We start from the raw sequence: 24,474 nt of genomic DNA, 5'->3' as shown, positions 1-24,474 counted from the left end.
GAGAAGCAAGCTGCACAATGGTTTGCTTTCTTCTACAGATGATGAGTGGGGACAAAAAAATTGCAATTAGGTGTTTAATGGTCTTGGGATGATAAGTATTCCACAGATTTAAAGCTTTGAAGTTATACTCTCAATATTAGCATATGAACACTTAATACATTTGTACACAGTCCCTTAAACAGAAGTATTAACCAATTTATTTCAAGTGAATTAATACGCTAATATTTGGAGAGTGTAAGATTAAAGCAGAAGGCTTGCACCATTGATGAGCCACGTTGGTGTGTGATATGAACTTCTCATGAAACAGAGAAACTAGCACAATGCAATCTCAAATAGGGAAAGAATTTTAAGCACAACATGAGATGTAAAAGATACATAAATTGGGTTTAAAAAAATGATGACAACATCATATTACAATACCCGGGTATATACCTATGACATATGTGTTTGATATTAAAAGGCTGATGAGATTGTGTCTGTTAAAGCTCTTTATTGCTATTACATTGCAGAATTTTCTTTTGAATTTGGAGGTGTATGCAAATGTGAAATCATGCTTTGGACTGAAAGCAGATGATGTTGATTTGTAACCACATACAGAAATATCCTGTCAAATTTCCCATTTCTACTTCCTGTGTATTATTTATATCTGGAACCTATTTTTAATTTCATGATGGTAATGCTCAATTTTCAGATTTGGGGCCGAAATTGCCCCTTCCCTTAAGGTCTGTTATCATCGGAAATCGGTGGCCATACTGTGGAGTGCAATGGCCGCAGACTTTTCCTGTAATGGCTGCCATTATCAAAATTCTGCTCCTGTGGTATCCCGGCGGTGACCCACCACCACCCCCCCATCCCCCATCACTCTGCTGCTTCCGAGCTATCCTAAGTGTGTCATCACAGTGTGCACCGCCGATGTTCCACCTCGACGGCAACATTCTGCCAAGAAAATCTTGCTCCTGGCAGGCGGTGTCCAATCTTGCTTTTTTGAGATGGTGCAGCGAGGCTGTGGCCTTCTGAAATGGCGGTGTGGCTTCCATTAAAGGGGAGGATGCACTGCCGCTGCTGCCATGTTTTTTCTTTTGCCGGCCGATTGCCATGTCGGGCCGACAATTATGTCCCCTGCGTTTGGCCGGACCGCCAACAGGCAACCCTCTTAGGTGTCAGGCCACTGGCCCAGCCAAAACCCTTCTTGCTGGCCCAGTGCACCGAACTTTTAAAATAGCGCATGCTCTCCCCTTTAAATGAAGGGTAGAGCTGTGGTGACACAGCGTCATGATGACTGACAGCGGAAGACACTACACTCCGCCCCAACTTTCACCCCTCTAATGTGCTCACCGCCGCACTACCAGCCCTACTATGAGTGACTTCCGGTCTGCCTGAAAAAAAAAAGCCAAAGAGCGGAATTTCGCTCAGGAGATTACCTCATTCACCGCGGCGGTAAAAACAACAGAAATGGGGTGCGTACGCCCTGTTTCCAGCAGTGGGCAATTTCATCCCCTTTGTTTTTATTTATGTGTGTATATGTATATATATATATCCTAAATTTATAGTGAAGCTGCAGTGAATTTAAAATTAGTGGCACTACTTTAATATTTCAGTGTTCCAATTTACTTTTCATGCCATTAAATACAAATTCCTGTTAAAATAACATCACCCATATTTATTGCAAACATGCAAGTGGTAATCCTTTCTAGTTTAACCCAGAGCTGTAAATTGGGGCAAAAATTCCGGTTGGGGGCTTCGTTCGGACGAACGCCTCCGACCTGAAATTCCTGGAGGCGCCTTCGATTGCGGTCGAAGGCCTTCATTTGATGCGCACGTATGGGGAGAGGACTTCTCCGTACACACGAAAGAGCTGGAGTTACGTGGGCCTGGACCACCAATCACTCTGCAGTATTCTCATTGATAATAATGGGAACTCCGGTTCTCCGACTTCCCATTATTATCAATAAGAATAAACCCTTAAGACAAGAAACACAACATAATAAATAAATAAAACACCTCACATATTTAAAATTAATTGAAATTAAAGCTAATTAAATGTTTTAGAGGAAAAAAATATTCAAAAATTTTTTTTTAATGTGTTTTAAAATGGTTTAAAATAAACATACCTTAATGGACAGAGTTTTTAACATAAAAATGTGTTTTAAAATTAAATCTTTATATGTTTTAAAACTCTTACGCTGGTAAAAGTAGGCTATGCGCCTGCTTTCACTAGGCGTAAAAGTTTGAAGGACATTTGTTGGGCAAGAGATGGGCAAATAGCCCAATCTCACCTGCGCGAATGTCCTTCCTGTGGGGATGCGGAGGATCTGTCAAGAGAAATCTTTTGATTTTCGGTGCATGCGCCCCAAGAACCGGCTTTTGCGAGGCCTCACCAGGTATGTGCGCACTTCGTATGGACCCGGCGAGGCCGCAATTTCAGCCCCATTAATAATTGCAAGACAATGGAAACGGATGCTTCCAGTCAAAAAGGCTAGGAATTACTCTTGGTGATATCAATGGATGAAAGCTTATTCCATTTATATGACTTTTCCTCTGCCTGTTATTTTGAGGAGGTGCTAACTCATTTAAAATGCCGGCCTATATTGCCAACAGTAATTTCTAGTCTCGGTGTAATATTGTCTGTGGCATTGTAAAAATAGCAGGAAGGCATCCTCTGATATTTCATGTAAGCAAAGTTAGAAGTACATTCTATAAGAAAAAATAGATTAGATTTTCCTCGAAGTAGTGAATACAGAAACTCTTTTCACTCTGTTTATGATTTTGCTGTCATGTAGGAACCATAGGAAATCTTCCCTATGCTGTTTACATTTTACACCTCTTAGTTGTAATAATGTTAGAAGCACTTATTCCAGTCCAGCTGTATGAATCAATGGAATAGATTTGACTTTGTGCAATAGTGTAAAACAGATGACAACTTGTCGGCAGCCTGTTTTACATCTCTTCCAACTTGCTATCCCCTATTTTACTGGTTCGCACAAAGTTAAGATCTGCTCAGTAGGTCAGGCAGTGTTGTTTTCATCAGTTAAATGAGGAGTGAAATAATCATCAGCTAAAATGTTTGTATTTTTGTCAAATAAATTAAAACTAGAGCTAATTTTTTTAAGACCAGAACTGTACAACTCAAATTCAAGATAAGGAAGCAGCATTAACATTTTTCATTATTTCTAGGACAAAAGAAACAGATATTTGGAACAGATATTGCAAAGTAAAATGGATGAATAAATTCCTCATTGTCACTTAAGCTACAGGTTATTGTCTCTCAAAAATACTTGTAGCTTTGTGAGTTGTTTCAGTGAAACAATAATTAAAATTTTTTTGAAACGTAAATTTTGAAAACAAAATCCTGAAAAAACAAGAACAGAAATCAAGAAAGCTAAATTTTTGACTTTTTCAAGCGAATAAAATAGATATAAATTTCTTATGAATTGCTAAAATATGTCTAAACAGAAACAAACCTAAAACTAACTAAAGTTATTTCTTGGTCTAAAAGAACACTCCAGGGTGGAATGCAGTCAATTTTAGGCTGGTGCCCATAATTTGCCCATAACCGGCTGCGATTTTGTGGGTTGGGTGAGGCTGGGGTAGGTGGCGGGTTCCGACCTCGCAGCTGGCTACAGCCCGTTCTGTAAAAATGATTTTCCATTGATATTGGGCTTGTTAAGCCCGCCCAGCGCATTTTCCAGCCAATTGAAGGAAGTGGGTCTGATGATGTCATCAGCCGGATTACTTAAAGGGACCATGCCTGCAATCATTATGACAGATGTGCTGTCAGTGTTCTACAGCATTGAGCTAATGCAAACACTGACAAGCACTGCACAGAGGTGCACAGCTGCACCCAGACTCTCCGATGACTCCTTCCATATGCTTATGGTGGGAGACGAAACAGACAGGCAGGTTTTCTTCCCTTCCAATGGGCAGAAGAGACCTCCCCAGGAGATCAAAGCAGCCTAGTTACACATTGCACAGAAGGACACAAGCAGGGATGTCGTCAGGAAGATCTGGGTGCAGTGGCGTAAATGATCTCAGTGGATCACGAAAGGTTGCTACAAAACCACATTCAACCTCATCCTGCTGTGCCACTCATCACATCCCTATCACTCTGCCTTCCCTACCCTACTCCTGCACATCCTTACTCACACCAACTTACCTTGCACCTCCATCCATCCCTCTCTCTATCTATATTATCACATCCCCATCTCGCTAGCCATGCCTCACACTCACCCTCAACCTTGTCGAATCATACCAACTAACAACACACAAGGATCGGTGGTCTTTTAGCCAATGTTCATGTAAAGTTTCTGTTAATGTGCTGTCAAACATTGAAACCTATATTTTCAATACTCTGCTTTCTTGGACAGATGTGTGTGCACCTTTGGAAGTGGCTTAGTAAATTGCAGTGAATGGTGAGATATAATGGTAGCCCCCACAATGGTGATGAATATGAAAGAAATGGCTTGGGCATAGTAGGGATACTTTTATGGTATTGGTGTGGGGTAGTGCCAGCCTGGTGCATAGTGTGTCAGCCAGGGTGTACAGCCTCAAAGTGAAGTAAATCTGGCCATGGTGAGGCCACCCCATGTGTCCCGGGCAGCAATGTGGTTGGATGCTGATGCCCTGTGTCCTGTGCAGCATCAGTTGATTATTGGGAAGGTTGGTGGTGTTGGTGCTGCCAGTGTTCTGGGTGCTGCTGGTGTGCCTGGTGCTGCTGGTGCTGGGGCTGATCGTGGTGGGATTCTGAGGACCAAGGTGAGATAGTTTCAAGGGCACCGATGCTAATGCAATAGATAGCAGGTGAAGTTGAGCTGATGGAGCCATCTGTCAACGTTGAGAGAGGTTGTTCCAATGAGGTGACACTGGATAGAGAGTTTGCTCCAAACACTTGCAAACTGCATAGAGCTCAATCTGCCTTCCAAATGCAGTAAGCAAGAGCTTTGATTCATGGAAAGTGAACAGCTGCTTTTATAGCACAATTGCAGCTGTCAAGTAAAGAAATTAATTCATGCTCACACAACTCCTGACGTCCTTGCCTGACGTGATCCCCGAGCAGCGTGAACCTTGTGGATAACCTGGTAAAATGATAAGTTCAGCTCAAAATTCTTTTTAATAGGCTCTTAACAAGGTCATAATCACCTAAATTGCCTCCCTGCTGCTGCGTGTCGCGTCTGTTCAGCATTGACCGACCCGACATCTGAGAATTTAGCGTGGTAGCAGGTTGACGGCAGGATCCCAACCCACTGTCAATCATTTTAAATATAACAGCTGACCCGCCACCCATCCAGTCCTCGGAGCGTTGCTAAAATTCTGGCCACTATGACATTTGCATCTCAAATGCAATAGAAGAGTTCACACACCAACAGCAGTGGGAAATGCAAACTGTAGGATTTCAAAGCGTTAAATTCACATTTTCAATCAATTTTGGAAATGCACCAATTTCAATTTAAGAGAAATATTTAATGCCATGGAAGGTGAATATATAGCTTTCTCTAAGCATTCAAACTCTCTGTGAGCAGTACTCAATCAGCCCTCACCTGACAATGAAATTCCTTGAATATCATGGAAAAGCAAATGTCAGCATAATAGGTCTACCCTTTGCAATCTTTCAAATTGGAATAGCTCATATTCAAAACTTATTCAGTCTTTTTAAAAACACTGCCTCACACATATGTAATTTACTTCTTGTTAATATTGTATCCACTGCCAGTAACTTACTCGGCAATCCCGCACAAAGTCAGGCAGGATACTGTTGGAGAATGCAGGAAAGTTTGGGCAGTGAGGACTGCAGCTGCTTCAATGATCTGAGCTGGCTTTCCTCTTATTCCAGCTGGCACACTGGCATAGACAATTTGGATCGAATGGCCTGTTTCTGTGCAGTAATTCTGTACAATTCCCTACTTGCAGATTGTAAATGGTAGTGCAAGTGGGGTGTGGGTCTCTGTAAGAATTTCCCGAGTGTGCACCCCGCATACTGCCACCATGGAGGTAGAGGGCTTTGTAGCAGCCTCCTCCCTCCAATCCGTCCCTCACTTACCTCCTTTTGTAGGCCATGCTGAGGCCAACAAGGCAGCTGATTTACTGATCTGTGGGCCTCTTGTATCCCTTTTAAAATGCTTGACTGCCTCCTCCGGCTCTTAACCTTACTTGAAAATAACACAAATGCACTTCCAACATGAGTCACCTGCATAGCAATCAGTAGTGGGATATTTCCTCCCTCTGGTCTAGCTAAAAAGTACAGAGACTAACGTTTGTGTCACGCGGTCAGCCCACTAATACCAGCTGTCTCGGCACAGATCATGGATTGAACCTGGGTCCTTTTCTGATCCATATCGCTCAGTATCACAGCATGTGGCAAATTTGTCCAATGAGCCATTAATTTAAAAATTTTCAACTGTGATCACTGAGGAGTGAGTCCGGGGATTGGCAGAGGCCTATAAAGGCCGCGAGAGGCAGCGGGAGTTCGTGGTCACTGAGGCGTGAGTCCGAGGATTGGCAGAGGCCTATAAAGGCCGCGAGAGGCAGCGGGAGTTCGTGGTCGCTGAGGCGTGAGTCCGGGGATCGGAGAGAGGCCTATAAAGGCTGCGAGAGGCAGCGGGAGTTTGTGGTCGCTGAGGCGTGAGTCCAGGGATCGGAGAGAGGCCTATAAAGGCCGCGAGAGGCAGCAGGAGTTTGTGGTCACTGAGGCGTGAGTCCGGGGATCGGAGAGAGGCCTATAAAGGCCGCGAGAGGCAGCAGGAGTTTGTGGTCGCTGAGGCGTGAGTCCGGGGATCGGAGAGAGGCCTATAAAGGCCCAGCTTGTGCAGCTACAGGGAAAAGGCAAAAAAGAAGAAGAAAGAAATAGAAAGGTGACGTCACAGCCAAGGGGATAAGTGATTGGCTGGTGATTGGTAAGTAGTTTTTCTTTTTTCTCTTCTATATCAGTGAATAACTTTCAGCATTGTTGTTGCCAATTTAAGTGTATCTAAGGGTTAAGTCATGGCAGGAGAGCTCGGACACGTGTTATGCTTCTCCTGTACGATGTGGGAAATCAGGGGCGCCTCCGGTGTCCCTGACGACTACATGTGTGGGAAGTGTATCCGCCTCCAGCTCTTGATGGACTGCGTTGCGGAATTGGAGCTGAAGATGGATTCACTCTGGAGCATCCACGATGCTGAGAATGACGTGAATAGCACGTTTAGTGAGTTGGTCTTACCGCAGGTAAAGGGTCCACAGTCAGATAGGGAATGGAAGACCAACAGAAAGAGCAGTGCAAGGAAGGTAGTGCAAGGATCCCCTGCGGTCATCCCCCTGCACAACAGATGCACCGCTTTGAGTACTGTTGAGGGGGATGACTCATCAAGGGGGAACAGCAGCAGCCAAGTTCATGGCACCGTGGCTGGTTCTGCTGCACAGGAGGGCAGGAAAAAGAGTGGGAGAGCGATAGTGATAGGAGATTCAATTGTAAGGGGAATAGATAGGCGTTTCTGCGGCCACAACCAAGACTCCAGGATGGTATGTTGCCTCCCTGGTGCAAGGGTCAAGGATGTCTCGGAGCGGGTGCAGGACACTCTGAAAAGGGAGGGTGAACAGCCAGTTGTCGTGGTGCATATAGGTACCAATGACATAGGTAAAAAACGGGATGAGGTCCTACGAGGCGAATTTAGGGAGCTAGGAGCTAAATTAAAAAGTAGAACCTCAAAAGTAGTAATCTCAGGATTGCTACCAGTGCCACGGGCTAGGCAGAGTAGGAATCGCAGAATAGCTCAGATGAATATGTGGCTTGAGGAGTAATGCAGAAGGGAGCGATTCAAATTCCTGGGGCATTGGAACTGGTTCTGGGGGAGGTGGGACCAGTACAAACTGGACAGTCTGCATCCCCCGGGGCAGGACCGGAACCAATATCCAAGGGGGAGTGTTTGCTAGTGCTGTTGGAGAGGAGTTAAACTAATATGGCAGGGGGATGGGAACCTATGCAGGGAGACAGAGGGAAATAAAAAGGAGGTATAAGCAAAAGATAGAAAGGAGAATAGTAAAAGTGGAGGGCAGAGAAACCCAAGGAAAAAAACAAAAAGGGCCACATTACAGCAAAATTCTAAAGGGGCAAAGTTTGTTAAAAAAACAAGCCTGAAGGCTCTGTGCCTCAATGCGAGGAGTATTCGGAATAAGTTGGATGAATTAACTGTGCAGATAGCAGTTAACGGATACGATGTGATTGGCATCCAGGGTGACCAAGGCTGGGAACTCAACATCCAAGGGTATTCAGCATTTAGGAAGGATAGACAAAGGAAAAGTAGGCGGGGTGGCGTTGCTGGTTAAAGATGAAATCAATGCAATTGTAAGGAAGGTCATTAGCCTGGATGATGTGGAATCGGTATGGGTGGAGCTGCGGAATACCAAAGGGATGAAAACACGAGTGGGTGTTGTGTATAGACCACCAAATAGTAGTAGTGAGGTTGGGGATGGCATCAAGCAAGAAATAAGGGATGTGTGCAATAAAGGTGCAGCAGTAATCATGGGCGACTTTAATCTACACATTGATTGGGCTAACCTAACTGGTAGCAATGCGGTGGAGGAGGATTTCCTGAGTATATTAGAGATGGTTTTCGAGACCAATATGTCGAGGAACCAACCAGGGAGCTGGCCATTCTAGACTGGGTATTGTGTAATAAGAAGGGACTAATTAGCAATCTTGTTGTGCGAGGCCCCTTGGGGAAAAGTGACCATAATATGCTAGAATTCCTTATTAAGATGGAGAGTGACACAGTTAATTCGGAAACTAGGGTCCTGAACTTAAGGAAAGGTAACTTCGATGGTATGAGACATGAATTCGCTAGAAAAGACTGGCAAACGATACTAAAAGGGTTGACGGTGGATAAGCAATGGCAAACATTTAAAGATCACATGGATGAACTTCAACAATTGTACATCCCTGTCTGGAGTAAAAATAAAACGAGGAAGGTGGCTCAACCGTAGCTAACAAGGAAAATTAAGGATAGTGTTAAGGCCAAGGAAGAAGCATATAAATTGGCCAGAAAAAGCAACAAACCTGAGGACTGGGAGAAATTTAGAATTCAATCGAGGCGGACTAAGGGTTTAATTAAGAGGGGGAAAATAGAGTACGAGCGGAAGCTTGCAGGGAATATAAAAACTGACTGCAAAAGCTTCTATAAATATGTGAAGAGAAAAAGATGAGTAAAGACAAACATAGGTCCGTTGCAGTTGGATTCAGGTGAAATTATAATGGGGAACAAAGAAATGGCAGACCAATTGAACCAACACTTCGGTTCTGTCTTCACGAAGGAAGATACAAATAACCTTCCGAAGGCACTAAGGGACAGTGTGTCTAGTGAGAAAGAGGAACTGAAGGATATCCTTATTAGGTGGGAAATTGTGTTCGGGAAATTGATGGGATTGAAGGCTGATAAATCCCTGGGGCCTGATAGTCTGCATCCCAGAGTGTTCAAGGAAGTGGCCCTAGAAATAGTGGATGCATTGGTGATTATTTTTCAGCAGTCTATCGACTCTGGATCAGTTCCCATGGACTGTAGGGTAGCTAATGTAACACCACTTTTTAAAAAAGGAGGGAGAGAGAAAACGGGTAATTATAGACCGGTTAGCTTGACATCAGTAGTGGGGAAAATATTGGAATCGATCATGAAGGACGAAATAGCAGCGCATTTGGAAAGCGGTGACAGGATCGGATCAAGTCAGCATGGATTTATGAAAGGGAAATCATGCTTGACGAATCTTCTGGAATTTTTTGAGGATGTAACTAGCAGAGTGGACAAGGGCGAACCAGTGGATGTGGTGTATTTGGACTTTCAGAAGGCTTTTGACAAGGTATCACACAAGAGATTGGTGTGCAAAGTCAAAGCACATGGTATTGGGGGTAATATACTGACGTGGATAGGGAACTGGTTGGCAGACAGGAAGCAGAGAGTCGGAATAACTGGGTCCTTTTCAGAATGGCAGGCAGTGACTAGCGGAGTGCCGCAGGGCTCAGTGCTGGGACCCCAGCTCTTTACAATATACATTAACGATTTGGATGAAGGAATAGAGTGTAATATTTCCAAGTTTGCAGATGCAATATAATGGGTGGCGGTGTGAGCTGTGAGGAGGACGCTAAGAGGCTGCAGGGTGACTTGGACAGTTGAGGTGAGTGAGCAAATGCATGGCAGATGCAATATAATGTGGATAAATGTGAGGTTATCCATTTTTGGGGCAAAAATAGGAAGGCAGAATATTATCTGAATGGCGGCATACTAGGAAAAGGGGAGGTGCAACGAGACCTGGGTGTCATGGTTCATCAGTAACTGAAAGTGGGCACGCAGGTACAGCAGGCGGTGAAAAAGGGAAATGGTATGTTGACCTTCATAGCTAGGGGATTTGAATATAGAAGCAGGGAGGTCTTACTGCAGTTGTACAGGGCCTTAGTGAGGCCTCATCTGGAATATTGTGTTCAGTTTTGGCCTCCTAGTCTGAGGAAGGACGTTCTTGCTATTGAGGGAGTGCAGCGAAGGTTCACCAGACTGATTCCAGGGATGGCTGGGCTGTCATATGAGGAGAGACTGGATCAAGTGGGCCTTTATTCACTGGAGTTTAGAAGGATGAGAGGGGATCTCATAGAAACATATAAGATTCTGACGGGACTGGACAGGTTAGATGCGGGAAGAATGTTCCCAATGTTGGGGAAGTCCAGAACCAGGGGACATAGTCTTAGGATAAGGTGTAGGTCATTTAGGACTGAGATGAGGAGAAATTTCTTCACTCAGAGAGTTATTAACCTGTGGAATTCCCTGCCACAGAGAGTTGTTGATGCCAGTTCACTAGATATATTCAAGAGGGAGTTAGATATGGCTCGTCCGGTTAAAGGAATCAAGGGGTATGGATAGAAAGCAGGAAAGGGGTACTGGAGGAATGATCAGTCATGATCTTATTGAATGGCGGTGCAGGCTCGAAGGGCCGAATGGCCTACTCCTGCACCTATTTTTCTATGTTTCCATGTTTCTATCTTTCTATTTATTGTTATTCTGTTGCTTTTCTGGGGTCCTATGCAAGGCATTATCGCTGGCCAATGGAATGAGAAGGCATTCCGTAACTAGCCAATAGTTGTGCAAGCATAGCCATGGAATACCTCCTCCTGAGTGTCTATCACTCTCTATGAGGAAGCACCTGGTCTCCTGTACTCATGCCTGCTCTTAATGGAATGGTTGAGATGGAAACTCACTGTGTGAGCAATTGTTGTCACAATCTGTCTCCTTCAAACTCTGACTCATTGCACTTAAGATCCAGTATACTGCATCATCTCTGCCCTTGAGACATCAATTTTTAGAGTGCAAAAGCATTTAATAAGCAGACTTTTAAAATTCTGATGATTGGATTTAACAGTAGTTGAAAAGGTTCATGCCAATATATAATCACTTTCTTGTTTCCAGCTATCAAGGAGTCCAATATATTAACTTGATTACATTATTGATCTCGTTAAACTAACTATTACCTTCCTATTGATCCCAGGTCCTTTTATTTAAAGAAAGATCTTATTTACAAATTTAACAATTGTTCTATTAATATATTTTGCATATTATTTACCCTTAATAAGCTTTTGACTTTATACGCATGCAGGATAGCTTCTCAGTTTCACAGATTGTTACAGCACATTTCATGTTCAGAAATAAATAAACCCATTCACCTGTTATTTATTATTTTAAAATTGAGCACAATTTTCTCACTTGGATAAATGTAACTTCCTCTCTCTCTCTCTCTCTCTCTCTCTCGCTAATAAATATATATATATATACTCAAATGCAGAGAATGAATCCTCATCATTGAAATAACTTGTGATTGCTCTGTTTCCTGTTGTGTATATTTGCCTTATGTGACGATCATTAAAACTGATGTTAACATATTATTTTACATTCGTTTTCATAAAGATTATTGCAAGTGTGATGGGTGTTCAATGCTCCCCATCATACCTGATGAATGGATGCTCAACTCTCTTTAGAGGAATATCTTGTGCAGAAATGATTCAATTCACATGGCCTTCTCAGCTATTTCTTTCAGCATGAATCAAGAACTTCTCCATGAATCAAAATAAAGACATAAGAAAAATATATTATGACAAATCCCCCACTGCCTGTTATATGGCAAGAAATCTTCTTGTTTCATTTCAGTTCAGTGAAGTCGGCCATAGGGCAGCTACTTCTTCCGTTAGTGCCTCAGTGTAACAGATTTTATGACAGTAGTGAAGAAGTGTTCTTAACACATTTATCTCACTCAGAAATTACATTATTACATGTGAGTGAGATAAGTGTGAAAACAGGACTACTTATAAATATTAATACACATATTGTATTAACCTAATATTATACTGTTCTGGAACTTTGTTTTGTTTAATATATTTAAGGTATATTTTTAACCTTTACTTGGATGTAAACCTGAATATGTAATTTTTCTTTTCATGATAAGTAGATATGTTTCAATACGAAAAACTACAGGCTTTAAATCCTACTAAGCATGGGATGAAATACTATGAAGTCGATTTTGAACTTGTCACCCAGGTGTAAAAATTAGCATTGCAAATCGGCCAACGTTATAGAAAATGCCCTAATTGTCATTTCAATTGACGGCAAGCGAGAAATCTGTGCCAATGGTGAGGTGTGAAATCTTCATGAGTTTAATGGTAAAAGATAGAAGGGAGTATTAAGTGATGGAACATGTCTCCTCTTGTGTAATTACTTTTTTGTTAAAATTATTGAAGGCAGGTATTCCACCACTTATCATTTGGGAGTCAATATTTATATACCGCATTCACAGTTAAGTTCCAAGCTTGTTTTGTCCATATGAAACCATAAATTCTGCAATTGCTGTGCTACTCTTCATGGCCCATGCTATACAGCAGCAACTTGCCAAGGTTTCATCGACAGCACCTCCCAAACCCGTATCCTCTACCACCTAGAAGGACAAGGGCAGAAGGTGTACTGGAACATCACCACCTCCAAGTTGCCCTCCCAAGTCACACACCATCCTGACTTGGAAATATATCTCTGTTCCTTCACCATCGCTGGGTTAAAATCCTGGAACTCCCTCCCTAACAGCACTCCCAGAGTACCTTCACTGCATGGATTGCAGCGGTTCAAGAAGGTAGCTCACCACCACCTTGCCGAGGGCAATTAGGGATGGGCAATAAATGCTGGCCTTGCCAGTAACGACCACATCCCAGGAACAAATATTTAAAAAAAGAAGAACGGTCTGCTGCTGATTTATGTGTCTGGATTTAACAGTATAAATGCTGGGAGCAAGCTCAAGAATCCCAAACACCCAGAATCTAACTTAAAAGGAGCTCACTATAAAAGCGGCTTAGTGGGAATAATGGCACCATGTATACTTATATAGATAAACTATTATGTTTTATTGATCCTGTAGAACCAGGTCATCCTCGTTCTATGTGCTAGGTGAACAGATTTACTGTTGGACTCGGCAAACTGTATTGTTTACTTGACAATTGAGCTAACTCCATACTTTAACACTGAGTACTTCATGGGAAAGATAGTAATGTTTTAGAGGCTTCATGTACAATATTGAAGCTTTGTTCATTAATATGAATATTGATTACTTCATCTATTGGATCTATTCAACAGGAATATACCATTGACATATTTTTTGCCCAAACATGGTATGACAGACGTCTCAAGTTTAACAGCACTATGAACATCCTAAAGCTCAACAGCAACATGGTGGGTAAAATATGGATACCGGACACATTCTTCAGAAATTCAAAGAAGGCTGATGCCCATTGGATAACAACTCCAAATCGAATGCTTAGGATTTGGAATGATGGAAGAATATTATACACACTAAGGTAGTTTAAGTTGACTTGTTAATATTTTGCTAAAGTATAAGAAAAAATGAACTCTGACGCAGGCCAATTGAGCGCACTTTTTAATAGCTATAGAACCTACTTAATTATTTTATTTCAAAAGCAAAATACTGCAGATGCTGGTATCTGAAATAAAAACAGAGAAAGCTGAAAATCTCAATGGGTCAGGCAACATCTGTGGAGAGAAAAATAAAGTTAACATTTCGGGTCAATGACCATTCGTCAGAACTGCTGAATGTTTGAAAAGAACATATTCTTAAGCACTGAAAGGGGGAGGGGAAGAAAGAACAGAAGGGAAGGTCTGTGAGAGGGTGGAAGGCAGGAGAGATTAGAGAGACAAAAGGGATGATGGGCCGAATTGAAATGGTAATGACAGAAGTTAGAAAAAGGTTAATCCTTAGGGTGTGAATGGCTGAGTAATGACCAGCTGCCATTAGAGGCAAAGAGAAAAAAAATTAATAAAACAAGATGGGGGGAGGGAAAGTGCGCCAAAGGTGGCCAGAGGTTATGCTCTGAAATTGTTGAACTTGATGTCGAGTCCAGAAGGCTGTAAAGTGTCTAAACGAAAGATGAGGTGCTGTTCCTCGAGCTTGCGTTGAACTTCATTGGAACAGTGCAGGAGTCCAAGGATGGAGATATCAGAGTGGCAGTGGAGTGGCGAATTAAAGTGACAGGCGACTGGAAGCTCAGGGTCACACTTACGGACTGAATGGAGGTGTTCAGCAAAGCCGTCACCCAATCTACGCTTGCTCTCCCCAATGTTAATTATTTTATTTGCTTATTTTTAATGTCAGTCAATCTTCATTTAATCATTTGTGTTGTGATTATCTGATTGAGAAGAGAATAGGCTTTGATTCAATGCAAGACTATTTGTTTTGAACTTTTCCTATGAAATTGAGATTTCTTTCCGCAGCCATTCTTTTAAAAACAAATCTTCTGCCAGTCGCTCGGCTCAGCAGGATTTTACAGTGAGTGGCACATTCATACAGATCAAGAATGTTGCAGATTGAGTCATGAGTCAGAGCTGATTATAGTCAAGGTGGCAACAAAGGCACTTCAATTAGTCTCAGAGCTCCTGGGTTAGAAAGAATAAAAAGCAGCCAGGGATCCTGCTCCTAAGCATTATCCAGGTGAACATGCAGATGTTTGGATGTCGAGTGAGGGCAGGACCAGGCTTGGCTGTGAAGGCTGACACTTGCGATCAAGTCTGGCACATGAATACTAGTTACTTGGGCGAGGTACTGGGTAGTTACCATGCAAAGGTAGATCCTACCTACAAAGAGCAATTTTTCATAAACCTTACAGTTCGACTTTGCAAAACCTAATCACGACCATGTTAACTGAGAAATAAAAAAAATCAAAAGTCTGATTACGTTGGCTAAGAATTTCCTCAGGCTTTCTGCTGTAGCACAGCTGTAACTTCATTGTAAGTGTGGCAGAAAGCCTATTTACCTGCATAAACAGGGTACTGCCACAATTCCAACAAAGTTATAGTAGCACCGCAGCTGGAAGTCCAAGGAAATTCAGTGCTCTTTCTACCACTCTGGTGATTGCCCCAGTATGCAAGAAAATCATTGGCCCAGATTTTACTGGAGTGGGGCATCATTAGTTAAATGTGTTCCCTTGACCTACAGCTTCAAATAAATGTAAGCTGCTTGAAGTGCGAGGACAAAGGACACCACGCTTTGTTATTGGCTGTTGGTTGAGCACCAAACAACATCTTAATGATCACACCAAGCAATTTGTGTGTGTCTGCAGTTCCCCCACATGGTGATGGAATGGGAGTCGCCGCGCTGACGCCTAGCAATATCCCTCCCCTTCACTTAAAGGGGAGGGATGTTGCGAGGCCTTGTGAGGCCTCCTTGGTGCCCACTGGGCCACCATGGAAGGCCTTGGCCGGGCCAGCAGCCCGGCACCCAAGAGGGCGAGCCGGACTGCCTGTTGGCAGCGCAGCCGAACCCGTGGCTGCCATTGTCAGGCCGACAGCAGAGTCAGCTGACAATTAAAATGAAATGGCGGCCACGGCGGTGTGCCCTCCCCTTTAAGGGCAGACGCGCTGCCCAGCCAGTGGCAGTTTCCCACCGAGCAAAGCTGTCGGGGGCACCGACTGGTGGCGGCCGTGCTCCCGTGGGGAAATTTCCCTCACGGAGTGGAAAGGGGTCAGTAAGTGTCCGACAATGGGTCAGAGCACCAGACGGGGCAGAAATACGGGACAATTCTGCATGGGCTGGACCATTCGCCTGCCCCCAGTCGGAAAGGCCTTACCACCCTGTTACCAAAGAAGTGGGCAATTTCCCCCTCTAAAATTTGAAATGTTCAAAATTTCTAAGAAGAATTTATTACTTGCAGGAATGCGACTCAGCAGTTTAAATTGTTCCCTTTCTGGGTCAGAAAGGTTGATTGGTATTGTATTAACAATTATCACAACATTGAAAGGGTATTTGCATTCTTAAATATGAGCCCTAATTTTCTGCGATAATTTAATTTTCCAAATCCAGCAAATTCTTAAAAATAATGGGGCTTGAGGGTGAGCTGCCAGTTCCACGAGGCTAACAGTGGAGCGGCACAAATCATCCAGCAACTTGTGGCAAGTCGCAATTCATGAAATATTTCTTCCTAATCACAAGTTGCTGGATCATTTACACATTAAAAAAGGTGAATGCTATTGAACTCGCTGTTACTTTGGCAACAAATTCTGGGCCATTATATCTGTCTCTCTTATTTAGCTAATCAAAAAGACCATTCAATAATTAAGCCATAATGGAGTGATATTGAGAGCTGTGGGCTTTAATGCACTTTAGTTAGTTAGATGACAGTAAGTATATTCACTTACTGCCTAACCAGGATGACTGCAAATTCTAATAAACAGCTACTTATATTTTTGCAGAAGGTTTAGATAATTTGGTTAGAAATTAGATTGAATTTTTCAAATCTAAACCTCAACAAAACACTTCACTTATGCTAATGATTTTAAACAAATGATAATGAGTGTAACATAATATGTTACAGGCAGTAAGTCGATGTTAAATTATCACTCCCTAAGTTCTAAATGCGTACCAGTTGCATTGAAATTCTGAGGAATTTGTAGCAATACATTAGACATGCAACATGTTAAAGTATCTGAATAGCAATCTCATGAACTGGCACTAACTGTCTCATTTTCTCTAATGTAAAATCTCAGAAATAAAATCAGTTATGCATACTTGACTTATCTTTGATGACCTGAACCAATTCCTATGCTGTGATTGACTGCTGAAGATATCATGAAGTATAAGATTTCAATTATGTTGTTCTTTCCTGTCTAAATAAAACTCGCCTTTAATATGAGTTGTGTGCTACATTCCCATAGTTCGAGTTTTGCATATCACTACACAGTACTTTGTATTGTGTGGTTTAATATCTCTTTCGTGCCTTGTGAAGCTTCGCAAGATATCTATATCGTTTTTTATCTCTGTCTTAAATATGTAACATATGCCCATATCTTTGATTCAAATCTGACTCTCTTTTTTATATATATATATCTTGCGTAGGTGAATATATTTCTGCTACAGTTAGAGTATTTCTTTCATAATGAGATTGCCCTCTCAATTATTTCCATGCATACAATGATGTTTCATTATTTTTAGGTTAACAATTGATGCTGAATGCCAGCTTCAACTGCATAATTTCCCAATGGATGAGCACTCCTGTCCTTTGGAATTCTCAAGCTGTATGTATTAGTTTATGATATATAATTTAACTGCAGATATTTAAAGCAGCAATGTACTCTGTTAGAGTATTGCAGAATTCTTGAAAGAATGTTTTATCACAAAGAAGGCTGTAAAAGATGTACTTCAGAAGTTTAATATAAACATTTTGTTTAACCAATTACCTTCGTAAAGTGCATATTGCAACATATATAGTATGAAGTGCTAATCTGTGGGAATTGTCAGCAGCTAACAGTAAACATTTTCATGTTAATTAATTCAATGCAATGGAAACTGAAATTCTCCTTTTTAAACCAATGTATCAGTGATACCCATGCTCATCTAATGATGTTCCTAATTGTCATATCAGGACCGATTTTAACCCGCCCACGCCGGACAGCAGTGGTGCAGGTGGTGTGGTGGCGGGGTTAAGCTGGCAGAGGGAGGGGCAGATTAGTGCCATGTTCCCGTCCCCTACTAGTTTGACTTGTCTGTCTTCAGGCACAGGAAGGTTGCCCACACCAGAGGAGCAGGGCCCTAATTTAAATGGCAATGTCTCGTTTCGATGATATCATCGGCATGTGCACACCAGTTCAAGCGCAGGCAAACCAGGGCCCACACGATCTCGCAGTTCCAGCAAAGCTGACAGCAGCAAGGATCCAGGCCTTCAAAAAACATTAAGGGCTCCTTGTGGGACAGGATGATACCTTGGTCTCCCCATGGCCAGGGCTTCCCCTATCCTCTGATCATAGACTTGCTGACCCCACCTAATCCCTACTTACAGTAATGGGAATGGTAGCATAATGGTTATGTTACTGGACTAGTAATCCAGAGGCCTGGACTAATGATCCAGAGACATGAGTTCAAATCTCACCTTACCTGGTCTAGCCTATATGTGACTCCAGAACCACAATAGTGGTTGACACTTAACTGCCCTCTGAAATGGCCTAGAAAGCCACTCAATTGTAACAAACTGCTACAAAAAACAATAAGAAGAATAAAACCGTGGATGGACCATCTGGCATCGACCTTGGCACTGGCTTAGGTTAGGACATTGCAACGGCACATCCAGCCTAGTCAAACTGCAATGTTCTCCTCGCTAACATCTGGGGACTTGTGCCAAAATTGGGAGAGCTGTCCCACAGACTAGTCCAGCAACAGCCTGACATAGTCATACTCACAGAATCATGGGCTGGATTTTAGGCTTTTCTGTTTTTGGGGCAAAAACGGAGGTCGGGTGGGAAAGTTATTGGCTGGGAATAGGTTATGCTTTAGTCAGGAATTTTTGCCATCTGGGCCCTGCACCAGGGTATGCAGCGTGAAGGGAGGTGTTGTAGAATCATCAAGTAATCTACTTACTTGATGGGAACACCATTACCTCCAAGTGCCCCTCCAAGTAACACACCATTCTGGCTTGGACATATGTCGCTTACCTTCATTGTCGCTGGGTCAAAATTTTGGAATTCCCTACTAACAGCACTGTGGAACCACCTTCACTGCATGGACTGCAATGGATCAAGAAGAAGATCCATCACCACCTTCTCAAGGGCAACTAGAAATGGGAAATAAATGCTGGCCTTGCCAGTGACACCCACATCTCAAGAATAAATTTAAAATAAAATGATCTTTCTGAATATCTATTTATCTGCCTGTATGATGACAATTGGCTGGTATTATATACTGCACTTCATTGCTAACATTCTTTGCGGGGGTGAGGGGGGTGCGGGAGGGGAGGAGAAGTTAATGTCATCTGTGAAGGGTAGCAAGCAAGGGTTGTATAGTATAGTTGGAATGGATAAATATTCTGAAGTTTTGCTTGATTGGCTTTGAAGGTTCATGAGCATTTATGTAGAATGAAACAATACTGCTAAGGCCAAAAAGCAAGAGGACCCAGGTTCAGGGTAGAGAAATCAAATTTAGGACATATGCCAGGAAGAATGTTTACACACAGGGTGATCAATAGCTGGCATGGGTTAACAAAGAGAGAGGACATTCAACTGCTTTTCTATGTAAAAAAGATAGATCTTTGTTTTAGTCAATCTAACACAGGAGGATCTTGGCAGAATTCTTGGTAAAATGCTAATATAAAGTAAAATCTGACCCTCAAGGAATTAAAATTACAAAACATTAGCATTAGGAAATATAGATTAGATTCCAGATGAAGTATCTAAACCAGTGTGCTTTAGACAAAACATATTAGTTCAGGTATCCTAGTGAATATCTATACTTTTTGACTTTGCAATGATCTGTTCATTTGAGCCTTTTCTGCCAAGAATACATTTTGGGGAGGGGGAGGTTGTTGGGTTTATTAAAATGCTAACAGGAAAATCACTGAATGGGGAAGAAGTCAGGGGAACAACTGATCAGAAGAAAGAAAAAGGAGAATTGTAATGTATTTGCTTTATGGGTTCTTTGCTTAAGAATTCAAAGCGACACATTGTAAATAAACTGATTAGTTCTCAATAGTAAAGGTTTAACAATCACATTACTAGTTCATCCGCTAAGCCACTCACAATGCAACAGCTCTACAACTCTTTTGTTGTGAATAAAATAAACGTTAAATCAAGTGCCCCCTGATCTGGGGGACACTCCAAACACTTTCAAACAAGTGTCCCCTTGTTTTTTCTTTGGGGGGAGGGGTTTGAGGGCACTGAAACACAAATTATACAAGTGCCCCCTGGCTAAAAGGGTGGGGGGGGGGGGGAAGGGGGGCACTAAAACCCAACAGCTCTACAAGTCTTTTGTTGTGAACAAAATAAATGTTAAATCAAGTGCCCCCTGATCTGGGGGACATTCAAAACACTTTCAAACAAGTGCCCCCTTGTTTTTTTTTTGAGGGCACTGAAACACAAATTATACAAGTGCCCCCTGGCTAAAAGGCAGGGCGGGAGGGCACTAAAACCCAACAGCTCTACAAACCTATGAACATACTCGCAGGTGCATACATTACAGAGGATAAACCCATGTATTCTGCAAGTCAGTCCAGTTAGGTCTGGAAAGGGAATCTGGCCTAGAAAGGGGAAAACTCTCTCAAGCTTATAGCTGGTCAGAAACAAAAGGCTGACGAGGACTTTTAGTTAGCCTACTAACATGGGACACTGTAACATGGTTGTTTATTTTTCTTCTTATTCCAGTGGAGGGCTTTTAAGTTCAGTGAAATAAATTCATTATGATTATAACTGTCACTTTGCACTTTCACTTGCTCTCTGTTAAATAAAGCAACTTAGTGATTAATATCTGACCTTGACCCACTTGTCCAGCTACCAAAAGATTGGAGATGTCCATATGAGGGCATGTGTGAAAGACTTGGCGTATATTTTCAGTTTCACCGTATGGGCGGTAATCTGGATCAAGCAAAATTTCAGTTGATACTAAAATCGGAGGGATAGCTTAGAAATTGCGGAATGAGATGGACAAAATATGTATGTGCCCAAAGAATGGCAGAATTAAACTAACTTTAATGCAGACAAGTGCATTGTGTGTACTACACATAGGAAGGAAAAATAAGTGACTCAAGACTCATCATGTCCAACCAGTTCTAGTCACCAAGATACAAAGGAAATAATCAAACCCTCGAGGCAAAGCATAGATGAGCAACTATGCCGGTCCCTAATTTTAAAGATCTAAGTTACGATGCAAAACTAAAGAAAATTAAACTGTTCAGTCTGGAAAGCAGAGGTGATCTTAAAAAAAGCAGACACAGGAGTTAGGGGAATTGAAAAGGTGTATCCACAATCTTGCATTAAATGAAATTGTCAGAGTAGAGGACAAGAGCACACAGGTTCACATTAGTAAAAGTTACATTTAAAACTGACATCAGGAAGTTCTTCACACAAAGAATGATCAACTTCGAGATAGAGAAGTGGAGGCAAAAACATCAAAGTCTTTTACGGAAACAATGAGATGTCACAATGGTAGGATGGCAGGGTCTTTCTGAATGGATTAATCACGGTGGGCTGAATGGCATTCCTCAACCATAATTACATTTTCATCTTGTAATTGAAGCTATTCTCTGATTGTCTGAATTTTGCTTCAGGGTATTGAATAGTTGGGATAGTGCTCATGATAGGGTAATGTATTTGGTCTGTGGATGGAGCACATTTGATAGCCTTTTCTTCCTTCAGAATTTCTTATATCCTTCTGAATACAAGATTTCACACTCCATATAAGAAAGCAGTCTTAATATGACAGTAATAAAAAAATGATGAACTGAACTTTCTCGAATCTCATTTCTAGATGGCTATCCCAAAGATGAAATAATATACCAGTGGAGAGACAGTTCTGTTCGGATTGGAGACACACGCTCTTGGAGGCTATATCAGTTTGCATTTATTGGATTGAGAAATAGTACAGAGCTTGTCAGGACTACTTCGGGTAAGTCATTTAGTAAATGTTACTGTGAATTAGCAAACAGTTCTACCCATCAAGGAGTCATATTATTGAGGTTTGAGTCCCTCACTGGCTGTAAAGGAAAGTTTTTGAGAACTGTGAAAAAGTATTTGTTTAAACAGAACATTTGTAACAGGAAGCTTTATCCTGCTGAATTTTTGCTCTGCTACTGATAAAACTTGATATTTACAACTGGAAATGTTTGCAGTAATGAGCTGAGGTGTGTTATGGGTGGGAATGTGCAAGCCAGCTGAAGATCAGTTTCGTGTTTTGGGTCAAACACTATAGAAACATCTGGAAGTAATATCTCACTTTTAGCAAATATATGTACGATGCCACTCTTAAGATAATTTAATATACCTCTTTTGAGGCTACATGGGTTATGATTGGCATACTCTGATGTCAGATGTCACAAGTATCAATACATTTAGCATGAAGTGTTCTATTAAAATAATACATTATAAGACTAATGCAAGTACAAACTGAACACAAAATCCATAAGCTCAGGAATAATAATTTAATGAGTCTCTTACATATTTTGAATCCTTTGCTTGGGTGATCTCCTAGAAGCTCAAAATTATATGGAAATCAAGTTGTATTTTACTTGATCTTAAGGTGAACATTGACAAATGCCCACAAACCACAATTGCAATCTGTGGAACTGAGTGTCAAATCTACATAGTGGAGTCTGAAACTATGATTTCACCAGTATTTTTACAAGGCACATGTAGTTTGCATTGAGATATTGCTGGAATTTCTTCTTGGGCAAATCATTGCAGACAGCCTGCTCCCAATATGCATTCTTTTTGTACAATATAAATGAACTGGAAAATATATTTTTAGAATTTAACTTGACCCTATTTAAAAAAGGAGTCAGACAAAAAGCAGGAAACTATAGACCAGTTGGCCTAAAATCTGTCATTGGGAAAATGCTGGAATCCATTATTAAGGAAGCAGTAGCGGACATTTGGAAAAGCATAATTCAATCAAGCAGAGTCAGCATGGTTTTATGAAAGGGAAATCATGTTTGACAAATTTGCTGGAGTTCCTTGAGGATGTAACAAGCAGGGTGGATAAGGGGAAACCAGTGGATGTGGTGTATTTCGATTTAGAGAAGGCATTCAAGGTGCCCATAAAAGGTTACTGCACAAGATAAAAGTTCACGGGGTTGAGAGTAATACATTAGTATGGATAGAGGATTGGCTAACAAACAGCAAACAGAGAGTTGGGATAAATGGGTCATTTTCCGGTTGGCAAACAGTAACTAGTGGGGTGCCGCAGGAATCGGTGCTGGGGCCTCAACTATTTACAAACTATATAAATGACTTGGATGAAGGAACCGAGTATAATGTAGCTAAGTTTGCTGATGATACAAAGATAGGTGGGAAAGCAAATTGTGAGGAGGACACAAAAAATCTGCAAAGGGGTATAGACAGGCGAAGTGAGTGGGGAAAAATTTGGCAGATGGAGTATAATGTGGGAAAATGTGAGGTTATCCACTTTGGCAGAAAAAATAGAAAAGCAAATTATAATTTAAATGGAGAAAAATTGCAAAGCGCTGCAGTACACAGGGACCTGGGGGTCTTTGGCAATGAACCACAAAAAGTTAGTATGCAGGTACAGCAAGTAATCAGGAAGGCAAATGGAATGTTGGCCTTTATTGCAAGGGGAATAGAGTATAAAAGCAGAGAAGACCTGCTACAACTGTATAGGGTATTGGTGAGGCCACACCGAGAGTACTGAATACAATTTTGGTCTCCGTATTTAAGGAAGGATATACTTGCATTGGAGGCTGTACAGAGAAGGTTCACTAGGTTGATTCTGGAGATGAGGGGGTTGAATTATGAAGATATGTTGTGCCTATACTCATTGGAGTTTAAAAGAATGAGAGGTGATCTTATCGAAACATATCTTCTTCTAAACTCCAGTGTATAAAGGCCCAGTTGATCCAGTCTCTCCTCATATGTCAGTCCTGCTATCCCGGGAATCAATCTGGTACTCCCTCAATAGCAAGAGCATCCTTCCTCAGATTAGGAGACCAAAATTGAACACGATATTCCAGGTGTGGCCTCACCAAGGCATTGTACAACTGCAGTAAGATCTCCCTGCTCCTATACTCAAATCCTCTAGCTATGAAGGCCAACATGCCATTTGCCTTCTTCATCGCCTGTTGTACCTGCATGCCAAACTTCAATGACTGATGTAGCATACACCTAGGTCTCGTTGCACCTCCCCTTTTCCTAATCTGTCACCATTCAGATAATATTCTGTCTTCCTGTTTTTGTCACCAAAGTGGATATCCTCACATTTATCCACAATATACTGCATCTGCCATGCATTTGCCCACTCATCTAACCTGTCCAATTCACCCTGCAGTCTCTTAGCATCCTCCTCACAGCTCACACCGCCACCCAGCTTAGTATCATCTGCAAACTTGGAGATAATTACATTCAATTCCTTCATCTAAATCATTGATGTATATTGTAAATAGCTGGGGTCCCAGCACTGAACTCTGTGGCACCCTGGTCACTGGCTGCCATTCTG

At 41.9% G+C, this 24,474-nt stretch overlaps 1 protein-coding gene across 4 annotated transcripts in view; it reads left to right on the top strand.

The window, feature by feature from the left end:
* Positions 1-24,474, top strand: part of LOC139262042 (gamma-aminobutyric acid receptor subunit gamma-2-like) — a 161,906-nt gene that overhangs the window by 12,349 nt on the left and 125,083 nt on the right. For all 4 annotated transcript variants that reach the window (XM_070877203.1, XM_070877202.1, XM_070877204.1 and 1 more), the window contains 3 exons: positions 13,617-13,837; positions 17,482-17,564; positions 21,778-21,915. In XM_070877203.1, the coding sequence (XP_070733304.1) occupies positions 13,617-13,837; positions 17,482-17,564; positions 21,778-21,915 (442 nt within the window). The remainder of the gene's footprint in view (positions 1-13,616; positions 13,838-17,481; positions 17,565-21,777; positions 21,916-24,474) is intronic.

This window comes from Pristiophorus japonicus, chromosome 4, assembly GCF_044704955.1.
Source record: "Pristiophorus japonicus isolate sPriJap1 chromosome 4, sPriJap1.hap1, whole genome shotgun sequence".
Lineage (NCBI taxonomy): Eukaryota > Metazoa > Chordata > Chondrichthyes > Pristiophoridae > Pristiophorus > Pristiophorus japonicus.
The sequence above is the reverse complement of the archived record's forward strand: the minus strand, read 5'-3'. Positions and strand labels throughout refer to the sequence as shown.